General features: G+C 39.1%; 1 protein-coding gene across 1 annotated transcript; it reads left to right on the forward strand.

Annotated features, from left to right (window-relative positions):
• The first annotated feature begins 8821 nt into the window (after positions 1-8821).
• Positions 8822-10225, forward strand: LOC113929170 (heterogeneous nuclear ribonucleoproteins A2/B1-like). Its single transcript, XM_035727688.1, is given in 2 exon segments — positions 8822-9249; positions 9251-10225. Coding segments are annotated over 2 exon segments (1023 nt in total). The 5' UTR covers positions 8822-8956; the 3' UTR covers positions 9981-10225.
• Positions 10226-12128: the final 1903 nt, after the last annotated feature.

Here is a 12128-nt window from a genome sequence, read left to right on the forward strand (position 1 = left end):
AGGGTTCCCCTTTCTCTGCATCCCCACCAACATCTGTCATTTCCTGACTTGTTAATTTTAGCCATTCTGATTGGTGTGAGGTGGTATCTCATTGAGGTTTTGATTTGGATTTCCCTGATGCCGAGTGATGTTGACCACTTTTTCATGTGTCTGTTGGCCATTTGGATGTCTTCTTTGGAAAAATGTCTGTTCATGTCTTCTGCCCATTTCTTGATTGGATTATTTGTTCTTTGGGTGTTGAGTCTGATAAGTTCTTTATAGATTTTGGATACTAGCCCTTTATCTGATATGTCATTTGCAAATATTTTCTCCCATTCTGTCGGTTGTCTTTTGGTTTTGTGGACTGTTTGTTTTGCTGTGCAAAAGCTTGTGATCTTGATGAAATCCCAATAGTTCATTTTTGCCCTTGCTTCCCTTGCCTTTGGCAATGTTTCTAGGAAGAAGTTGCTGCGGCTGAGGTCAAAGAGGTTGTTGCCTGTGTTCTCCTTTAGGATGTTGATGGACTCCTGTCTCACGTTTAGGTCTTTCAACCATTTGGAGTCTATTTTTGTGTGTGGTGTAAGGAAATGGCCCAGTTTCATTCTTCTGCATGTGGCTGTCCAATTTTCCCAACACCATTTGTTGAAGAGACTGTCTTTATTCCATTGGACATTCTTTCCTGCTTTGTCAAAGATGAGTTGACCATAGAGTTGAGGGTCCATTTCCGGGCTCTCTATTCGGCTCCATTGATCAATGTGTATGTTTTTGTGCCAGTACCATACTGTCTTGATGATGACAGCTTTGTAATAGAGCTGGAAGTCCGGAATTGTGATGCCGCCAGCTTTGCTTTTCTTTTTCAACATTCCTCTGGCTATTCGGGGTCTCTTCTGGTTCCATACAAATTTTAGGATTATTTGTTCCATTTCTTTGAAAAAAGTGGATGGTATTTTGATGGGGATTGCATTGAATGTGTAGATTACTCTAGGGAGCATGGACATCTTCACAATGTTTGTTCTTCCAATCCATGAGCATGGGATGTTTTTCCATTTCTTTGTGTCTTCCTCAATTTCTTTCATGGATATTTTATAGTTTTCTGAGTACAGATCTTTTGCCTCTTTGGTTAGATTTATTCCTAGGTATCTTATGGTTTTGGGTGCAATTGTAAATGGGATCGACTCCTTAATTTGTCTCTCTTCTGTCTTGTTGGTGTATAGGAATGCCACTGATTTCTGTGCATTAATTTTTATATCCTGCCACTTTACTGAATTCCTGTATGAGTTCTAGCAGTTTTGGGGTGGAGTCTTTTGGGTTTTCCACATAAAGTATCATATCATCTGCAAAGAGTGAGAGTTTGACCTTCCTCTTTGCCAATTTGGATGCCTTTGATTTCTTTTTGTTGTCTGATTGCTGTGGCTAGGACTTCTAATACTATGTTGAATAGCACTGGTGATAGTGGACATCCCTGCCGCGTTCCTGACCTTAGGGGGAAAGCTCTCAGCTTTTCCCCATTGAGAATGATATTCGCTGTAGATTTTTCATAGATGGCTTTTATGATATTGAGGTATGTACCTTCTATCCCTATACTCTGAAGAGTTTTGATCAAGAAAGGATGCTGTACTTTGTCAAATGCTTTTTCTGCATCTATTGAGAGGATCATATGATTCTTGTTCTTTGTTTTGTGAATATATTGTATCACGTTGACTGATTTGCGGATGTTGAACCAACCCTGCAGCCCAGGGATAAATCCCACTTGGTCGTGGTGAATAATCCTTTTAATGTACTGTTGGATCCTATTGGCTAGTATTTTGGTGAGAATTTTTGCATCCATGTTCATCAAGGATATTGGTCTGTAATTCTCCTTTTTGATGGCATCTTTGTCTGCCTTTGGGATCAAGGTAATGGTGGCCTCATAAAATGAGTTTGGAACTTTTCCTTACATTTCTATTTTTTTGGAACAGTTTCAGGAGAATAGGTATTAATTCTTCTTTAAATGTTTGGTAGAATTCCCCTGGGAAGCCATCTGGCCCTGGGCTTTTGTTTGTTGGGAGATTTTTGATAACTGCTTCAATTTCCTTAGTGGTTATAGGTCTGTTTAGGTTTTCTATTTCTTCCTGGTTCAATTTTGGTAGTTGATCCATCTCTAGGAATGCATCCATTTCTTCCAGGTTATCTAATTTGCTGGCATAGAGTTGCTCATAATATGTTCTTATAATTGTATGTCTTTGGTGTTGGTTGTGATCTCTCCTCTTTCATTCATGATTTTGTTGATTTGGGTCATTTCTCTTTTCTTTTGGATAAGTCTGGCCAGGGGTTTATCAATCTTGTTAATTCTTTCAAAGAACCGGCTCCTAGTTTTGTTGATCTGTTCTACTGTTCTTTTGGTTTCTATTTCATGGATTTCTGCTCTGATCTTTATTATTTCTCTTCTCCTGCTGGCTTTAGGCTTTATTTGCTGTTTTTTCTCCAGCTCCTTTAGGTGTAGGGTTAGGTTGTGTATTTGAGACCTTCTTTGTTTCTTGAGAAAGGCTTGTATTGCTATATACTTTCCTCTCAGGGCTGCTTTTGCTGCATCCCAAAGATTTTGAACACTTGTGTTTTCATTTTCATTGGTTTCCATGAATTTTTTTAACTCTTTAATTTCCTGGTTGACCCATTCATTCTTTAGTAGGATGCTCTTTAGCTTCCATGTCTTTGAGTTCTTTCCGACTTTCCTCTTCTGATTGAGTTCTAGTTTCAAAGCATTGTGGTCTGAAAATATGCAGGGAATGATCCCAATCTTTTGGTACCGGTTGAGACCTGATTTGTGACCTAGGATGTGATCAATTCTGGAGAACGTTCCATGGGCACTAGAGAAGAATGTGTATTCTGTTGCTTTGAGATGGAATGTTCTGAATACGTCTGTGAAGTCCATTTGGTCTAGTGTGTCGTTTCAAGTCTTTATTTCCTTGTTGATCTTTTGCTTAGATGATCTGTCCATTTCAGTCAGGGGGGTGTTAAAGTCCCCCATGATTACTGTATTGTTGTCGATGTGTTTCTTTGCTTTTGTTATTAATTGCCTTATATAATTGGCTGCTCCACGTTAGGGGCATAGATATTTACAATTGTTAGATCTTCTTGCTGGATAGACCCTTTAAGTAGGATATAGTGTCCTTCCTCATCTCTTATTACAGTCTTTGTTTTAAAATCTAATTTGTCTGATATAAGGATTGCCACCCCAGCTTTCTTTTGGTGTCCATTAGCATGGTAAATGGTTTTCCACCCCCTCACTTTCAATGTGGGGGTGTCTTTGGGTCTGAAATGAGTCTCTTGCAGACAGCATATTGATGGGTCTTGTTTTTTAATCCAATCTGATAGCCTGCGTCTTTTGGTTGGGGCATTTAGCCCATTTACGTTCAGGGTAACTATTGAAAGATATGGATTTAGTGCCATTGTATTGCCTGTAAGGTGACTGTTACTGTATATTGTCTGTGTTCCTTTCTGGTCTATGCTGCTTTTAGGCTCTTTCTTTGCTTAGAGGACCCCTTTCAATATTTCTTGGAGGGGTGGTTTCGTGTTTGCAAATTCCTTTACTTTTTGTTTGTCCTGGAAGATTTTCCTCTCTCCTTCAATTTTCAAAGACAGCCTAGCTGGATATAGTATTCTTGGCTGCATATTTTTCTTATTTAGTGCTCTGAAGATATCATGCCAGTCCTTTCTGGCCTGCCAGGTCTCTGTGGATAGGTCTGTTGCCAATCTAATGTTTCTACCATTACAGGTTATATATCTCTTCTCCCAAGCTGCTTTTAAGATTTTCTCTTTGTCTCTGAGACTCGTAAGTTTTCCTATTAGATGTCGGGGTGTTGACCTATTTTTATGGATTTTGAGAGCGGTTCTCTGTGCCTCCTGAAATTTGATGCCTGTTTCCTTCCTCACATTAGGGAAGTTCTCTGCTATAATTTGCTCCAATATACTTTCTGCCCCTCTCTCTCTTTCTTCTTCTTCTGGGATCCCAATTATTCTAATGTTGTTTCGTCTTCTCGTATCGCTTATCTCTCGAATTCTGCCCTCGTGATCCAGTAGTTGTTTATCTCTCTTTTTCTCAGCTTCTTTATTTTCCATCATTTGGTCTTCTATATCGCTGATTCTCTCTTCTGCCTCATTTATCCTAGCAGTTAGTGCCCCCATTTTTTATTGCACCTCATTAATAGCCTTTTTGATTTCGACTTGGTTAGATTTTAGTTCTTTTGTTTCTCCAGGAAGGGTTTCTCTAATAACTTCCATGCTTTTTTCAAGCCCAGCTAGTATCTTTAAAGTCATGATTCTGAACTCTAGGTCTGACATTTCACTAATGTCCGTATTGAGTAGGTCCCTGGCCGACAGTACTACCTCTTGTCCTTTTTGCTGAGGTGATTTTTTTCGTCTTGTCATTTTGTCCAGAGAAGAATAGATGAATGAGAGAACAAAATGCTAACAGGTTAACAACATCTCCAGAAAATATACTCTAAACAAATCAGAAAAGACCTGAAACCAGGGGAAAAGAAAGGGAAGGAAAGAAAAAAGAAAGAGAAAAAGAAAAACAAAGAAAAAGATAAAAAGAAACAAAAACAGGACAAAACAAAAAAAGTAGAATATGATCAAATATGATCAGGCTGGTGTATAGATCAGTGCCACACACTAGATTTTGGGTGTATTTTGGTCTGTTAGAAGAAAGTGCCTCCTAAAATTTTAAAGAAAGAAAAACTTATATATGTACAAAATAAGGGTTGATACGATGAAGGGATTGGATATGACTGTAAAAATGAAAATTATAAAAAATTTTAAAAGGGGAATTGATCAGAAGGTGTTTGCAAAAATAAAGAAGAGGATTTAAAAAAAGGAAAGAAAGAAAGAAAAAAAGGGAGAGAATGTGATCAGGCAGGAGACTGGAAAAAAGCCATACACTAGAGATTTAGGGTATATTTTATATGTTAGGAGAAACTGTATCTCAAAATTTTTACAAGAGAACAACTTATAAATGTATAGGCCAAAAATAAAGGTAACTACTATGAAGGGATAGAATATGACTCTAAAAATGAAAAATAAAAATGTTTTTTTTTTAAAAAGGGTTTGATAAGATGTTGGTTAGAAAAGGGAAAAAGAAAAATTCAAAAAAATAAAACAGTTAAAAAAATTAACTTTGAAAGACAAATGAATCATGGTAAAAAAATCCATGAATTCTATGTGCAGTATTCCCTAGCGCTGGAGTTCTCCCGTTCTCCTTGATCGGTAAACTTGGTCTTGGCTGGCTGTTCGTGCTGATCTTCTGGGGGAAGGGCCTGTTGCTGTGGTTCCCAAATGTCTTTGCCGGAGGTGGAATTGCCCCGCCCTTGCTGGGTCCGGGCTAAGTAATCACGTCCAGTTTGCTCTCGGGAGCTTTTGTTCCCCGTAAGCTTTCCGTACAGCTTGGAGGATGAGAGTGAAAATGGCAGCCTCCTAATCTCCGTCCGGGAGGAGCCAAGAACTTGGGGCCCCGCTCCTCAGTGCGCTCCCAGAGAAAGGCAGTCAGTCACTCCCGTCTCCCCGGTCTCCGGCTGCACTCCGTGCTCACCCAGCCTGTGACCGAGCGTTTCTATCTCTGGAACCCGTCCCCCTGTGGAGTCTCCAAACCCAGCAGATCCGTGCGGTGCGCTCCCACGCCGCTCCTCCCGGGGGAGGGAGGGGAGTCTCCCTGGATCTGCCGCTTGTTGGGTCCCTGCTGGAGAAGCAGTGGCCCAACTGTCACCGATCACAGTTTATGGCAACCCCGAGCTGAGAGCTTGCTCCTCAGCTCCGTCTCTGCAGCCGGCTTCCTCTCTCTGATACCTGGGAGCTCTGCCGCACTCAGGCACCCCCGGTCTTTCTGTGACCCCGAGGGTCCTGAGGCCACACTGTCCCACGAGGGTTCCACCCCCCCGCTTAGCCACTGGAGTGACGTCCCTCAGCGGATCCGACTTCTCAAAGTTCCGATTTTGTGCTCCGCGGCTCTATCACTTGCCAGAAGTGGCCAATGGAGGCCCCCTCCCCCACCATCTATCCTCCCGAATATCGCCTCAGATTCACTTCTCCACGCGTCCTAACTTCCAGAAAGTGGTCGCTTTTCTGTTCGGAGAGTTGTTGCTCTTCTTTTCTTTGATCTCCTGTTGGGTTCATAGGTGTTCAGAATGGTCTGATCCCTATCCAGCTGAATTCCTGAGACCAGACAAAATCCAGGTCTCCTACTCCTCCGCCATCTTGTTCCACCCCGCCCCCTGCTGTTTATTCTTTAGAACCCAGATTAAATATCTATTTGGGCAAAATTCATTGCCCATCTTTTATGTTTTCACAACTCTTTATCCATAGAACTTCTTACATCTTCCTGAATTCATCAGTTCACAAATCCATCACCTCCACTTGATTGAGAGCTTCCCTAGAGAATGGATTCAAATGCATCTTTTCCGTATCCTCAAGTATTAGCCAGGATCTAGCATGTGATGTGCTCTCATTATATAGCAGCTCAAAGGTCTGTGGAGGTTATGTGGTAAAGATACAGTTCTTGTTTTCAAAGAGCTTCTATCATATTCAAGGATAAAACGCTGATAAAATAATGAGAAAAACAGGTACCAAACTTTGTGGCTACAGAAGTTCAGAAAAGAGATTATAATTACTGCATAAAAACTTCATGAAGGAAGACAACTTGAGGTGAGTGTCTCAAATACAGAGGGTAGAGGAGATTTAACAAATACCGCTGAAGGTTGTTACAATAATTGGTATTTGCATGGAATGTAACTGAATCAACAAGAAATGACTTTGATACTGGGGAGAGTAACGATAGGAATTAATAGGAATGATACTTGAATTCACTGTTTTAATAATTAAACTAGGGTTCTTTACAGAGTTTGTTGAGGGAAGAAATGGACTACACAAAATGTTAGGTAGATATTTCAACAGATACTTTAACTTGGGCTAATTAACTGGACACTAGCAGTTATTTTGCAGATTAATTTCTCTTGGGGAACAAAAGCAAAAAGATGTTCGGAGAGAAAACTAGCTTCAGAGCAGAGCAAAATGTATCTTCCTGCCATCTGATTCCTTTTCTTCTTTGCATGGTTAATAGGCACTGTTTAGCTGCTTAGATTCAATACCAAAATTTAGAACCAAGATAATACAAACTAGGTAAAGGGTTAAAGAAATCAATTAGTGCCATTTATATAATATTTTTTATTTGTCTAGATTGTAGTCCAGGTCTTTCAGTTACCCTGGAAGCATAATTCTTGCTTCACATTCACAGATAATTTCAATCTTAATCTGGAGATGAATGAACACCCAAGAATGAGAGAATAAGTTAGCATTTATTATTGTTGCTACTTTCTATATTGACCACAATGGCTGACCAAATTAGCTAGAAATAAAGTTTTCTCAGATAAGATGGTATGAACTAATCTTTTATAGAATGAGAGGACAGGGTATCTGGTGCATGTGTGTCCCTGGAAAAACTATCTTTAACTAGACTTAAGGGCCCAGTGGTACTGTGGGCCTAATTTATAATCTACAGGATTAGAATAAATAATGCAGAGTTAAGTGTTTTTTTAAGGACAGGAAGAAAACAACTGAACTTAATCTGGAGGTAACATTTTTATATTCACTAATAGAATTTGATTTAGGGTGGAGGCTCCATATAATTAGGCTGGGAAATTTAAAAAATTGAACTAACCATTTGTGGAAAGGAGAAAAAGATAAACTGATTTTTAAAGATATTTTTTATTTGTCTTTTGATTTTTTTTCTTTTTCCTCTTTTCTTTCTCTTTTTTTCTCTTCTCTGTATCCTCCTAACCCTTCTCCTAGTTTACTGTATTTTCTCCTGAAAAGTGATAATCAGAGCAAAAATATATAAGGGCCAAATAGCAACCTCAATTGTTTGCATGACAGATTTATATCAAATTACTTAGGTGAAAGATATCTAATGCTCCTTTGACATAATGTTAAATCAGATTTTGAGTGCTTTATGTAACATACTGGTAACTGAAAAAACATTTTTTAAGAGCATTTTCAAGAAAATTCACTTTTTCTTTTAATTTGTTATGAAATTGAGAGCTTTGATGGCATAAGTTCACTTCACTAATGTAGCATCATAAAGTTCCTTACCTTCTTACTCTTCACTCTGCTCCATTAGAAGGCTTAGCTGACAATTGTGATTTCCCTAGAAATGGCAACTGTTCAAGGAGAAAGTGTCAGCATTTTTGCCATGACATGTTGTTGTCAGCGAGGATTCATGGGGTGCGCTTTTCATGGGCAGATAAATATGTGCATGCTGAAGACTAGCCCTGAAGGAGACTGACGTCAGTTCAGCACCTGCCCTTCTGCAACATGCTGGGCCCTTTGATTACTGGAAATAGCTCCACTGAGTGGTCTGGGCTGCCCTGGGATGTAACAGCTGCTGTGTTCTTTTCCTTCCTTCGGAAGAACACAGATGACTGTCTTTATGAGAGGGGTCTGAATAGAAAGCAGATTTCTTACGTCACTTTTTTCTTTTTTTCATTAAGTTCACCACTATCATCCATATAAGGAGATAGACAAAGTTGGCCATAACCTGGAACACTCTTTTGCTAAATTTAAAGAATTGGTTTACGACTTCAGTACATGAAACTACAAAGGGTATGGTGGGAGGCACTTGGAATGATATTTGTTCTTCCTATTGTGATTTCTGATAAATTAGTGAGTGCAAACACCATCCAAACCAATTTTACATATAAGATACAGTGCCTAGAACCAAAAAGCTTTCGGAGGGCTCTGAAAATGTTTTAAATAATATATAAAACTTACAGACATACGGGCAGTAGCAGCAGCGCCGGGTCCCGTGTGGAGGTGCTCTTAGCAGTGTTGTTTCTCCAGCAGCGGCAGTTCTCACTACAGCGCCAGGACGAGTCCGGTTCGTGTTCATCCGCGGAGATCTCTCTCGTCTCGCTCGGCTGCGGGAAATCGGGCTGAAGCGACTGAGTCCGCGATGGAGAGAGAAAAGGAACAGTTACGTAAACTCTTTATTGGTGGCTTGAGCTTTGAAACCACAGAAGAAAGTTTGAGGAACTACTACGAGCAATGGGGAAAACTTGCAGACTGTGTGGTTATGAGGGATCCTGCAAGAAAAAGATCAAGAGAATTTGGTTTTGTAACTTTTTCATCTGTGGCTGAGGTTGATGCTGCCATGGCTGCAAGACCTCATTCAATTGATGGGAGAGTGGTTGAGCCAAAATGTGCTGTTGCAAGAGAGGAATCTGGAAAACCAGGGCTTCACGTAACTGAAGAAGCTGTTTGTTGGTAGAATTAAAGAAGATACTGAGGAACATCATCTTAGAGATTACTTCGGGGAATATGGAAAGATTGATACCATTGAGATAATTACCGATAGGCAGTCTGGAAAGAAAAGAGGCTTTGGATTTGTTACTTTTGATGATCATGACCCTGTGGATAAGATTGTGTTGCAGAAATATCATACCATCAATGGTCATAATGCAGAAGTAAAAAAGGCTTTGTCTAGACAAGAAATGCAGGAAGTCCAAAGTTCTAGAAGTGGAAGAGGAGGCAACTTTGGTTTTGGAGATTCTCGTGGTGGTGGTGGAAATTTCGGACCAGGACCAGGAAGTAACTTTAGAGGAGGATCTGATGGGTATGGAAGTGGTCGTGGATTTGGGGATGGCTATAATGGGTATGGAGGAGGACCTGGAGGTGGCAATTTTGGAGGTAGCCCTGGTTATGGAGGAGGAAGAGGAGGATATGGTGGTGGAGGACCTGGATATGGCAACCAGGGTGGGGGCTACGGAGGTGGTTATAACAACTGTGGAGGAGGAAATTATGGAAGTGGAAATTACAATGATTTTGGAAATTATAACCAGCAATCCTCTAACTATGGTCCAATGAAGAGTGGAAACTTTGGTGGTAGCAGGAACATGGGGGGACCATATGGTGGAGGAAACTCTGGTCCTGGAGGCCGTGGAGGAAGTGGGGGTTATGGAGGGGGAAGCCGAAACTGAGCTTCTTCCTATTTGCCAGGGGCTTCCCTGTATAATATAGGAGAGGATGAGAGCCCAGAGGTAACAGAACAGCTTCAGGTTATCGAAATAACAATGTTAAGGAAACTCTTATCTCAGTCATGCATAAATATGCGGTGATATGGCAGAAGACACCAGAGCAGATGCAGAGAGCCATTTTGTGAATGGATTGGATTATTTAATAACATTACCTTACTGTGGAGGAAGGATTGTAAATAAAAAAAAAATGCCTTTGAGACAGTTTCTTAGCTTTTTAATTATTGTTTCTTTCTAGTGGTCTTTGTAAGAGTGTAGAAGCATTCCTTCTTTGATAATGTTAAATTAGTAAGTTTCAAGTGACATGTGAAACCTTTTTTAAGATTTTTCTCAAAGTTTTGAAAAGCTATTAGCCAGGATCATGGTGTAATAAGACATAACGTTTTTCCTTTAAAAAAATTTAAGTGCATGTGTAGAGTTAAGAAGCTGTTGTACATTTATGATTTAATAAAATAATTCTAAAGGAAAAACAAAAAAACAAAAAACCTTACATATGAAAACAGAAAAATTAATAACTGTTAAATTGTTCATAAATCATTTTCTGGCAATTAGACAACTACAGTTCAATGCAATTCTTACATAGATGTAAAAATCATAATCAAACCTAATGTGTAAAAATCATTAAAAATGATGTATCTCATAAACTGAAAATTATAAAAATTAGAACATTCTCTCATTTATTAAAATTATGACTTGTATGGGTTTGTGGATATATTTTAATATGCCTAATACAACATGGGGTAAGGGCTCCTGGCCTCGAATATATGGACCATGAAAGTCCTAAAATGGCCCTACTGTCATCTATTCACATAGAGGTTATGAGTTCTTTTTTTGTCACTCATCCATTTATGTCTTTCTTTTCCCAAGCCACAGAGTCCATTTCACCACTCTGTCATCTGAATCACTCCAATTTTCTAGAACTCCAGGCAGTTCTTCCTGCCTCCAGTAGTGCCTCTCTCTTGTAAATGTTCCTACTTCAGCTTAATGTGATCACCCATACAACTCTCACCTTGCTCTCCCTTCTCAGTGGCTCCCAGCAGCCCTGGCAGAGTAAAATCCAATCTTTTTAACATGATAGAAAATAACCTCCCAGCCAACCCCCCAGACTCCTCTTTCTCAATCCCAACCATTGTCTTCTCTTCTCTTTTCCTATGTATAAACACTTTTATTCATATTGAACTTCTTGTTCTTTAATTAATATTTTTGTCTCCTTTGCACTTTTGCATGTGATGTTCTCTCTAATGGAAACATTTCCTTGTTCATATTCCACTGTACAAGTGAATAACATCTCTTCATTGTTGAGATCTTAATTTATAAAACATTTGTTCTGCTTCCCAAGATAAACTGGGTGGTGGTTTTATTGGCTCCCAAATCTCTTCCCCTTTCCCTTCTTGAGCCCTCCTCTCTCCATCCGTAATATTCTACTGATGGTTCTTTCTATATTTGTTTGTTTGTTTAGGTTCTTCTATATGTTATATCCAGTCCTCCTTCTCTATATTTCTTTCATACTATTTTCCTCTTTGGAATTCCCTAGCTCATTCTTTTACTATCTAACTCTTCTGCATTCTCCAGAGTCTTTAATTCATACCACCTCCAAGTAGCTTTCTCTGGTTACTGCTCTCCACTATAACAAGAAACAATTCTCAGAACACATGGCATACATAATGTATTTAATTTATTCAACATTTAGCATGTACTTCTCCAAAACATCACTGGCGTCTTGTCATATATGTTTATCAGCTCTGGTATGAACAGTTCTGTTAGGAAAAGAACCAGTTGCAACCTCTGTAAGGCAAAAATTCCATGTATCCCCTGAAACACCTATCAAAGTGGTCTATCTACATATTGGTAGTTGGTTAAAAAAAAATAATGAATTGAATGAATAAGTGCATATGTGACAAAATAATGATCTTGTTGAATAAATAATGGCAAATGGGAAAGGCTTATTTTATAACAGTTGAAAAAACAAATTATGAAAAGTTATTTAAAAATCAGATTATAAGAAATGTCAGAGCTATGAATCTTTAATAAATGTAGCTTAGAGAAATCAGTAGTGATAACTTGCTATGAATTCTCAACCAAAATAAAATTGAC

Source organism: Zalophus californianus, chromosome 5 (genome assembly GCF_009762305.2).
Source record: "Zalophus californianus isolate mZalCal1 chromosome 5, mZalCal1.pri.v2, whole genome shotgun sequence".
Lineage (NCBI taxonomy): Eukaryota > Metazoa > Chordata > Mammalia > Carnivora > Otariidae > Zalophus > Zalophus californianus.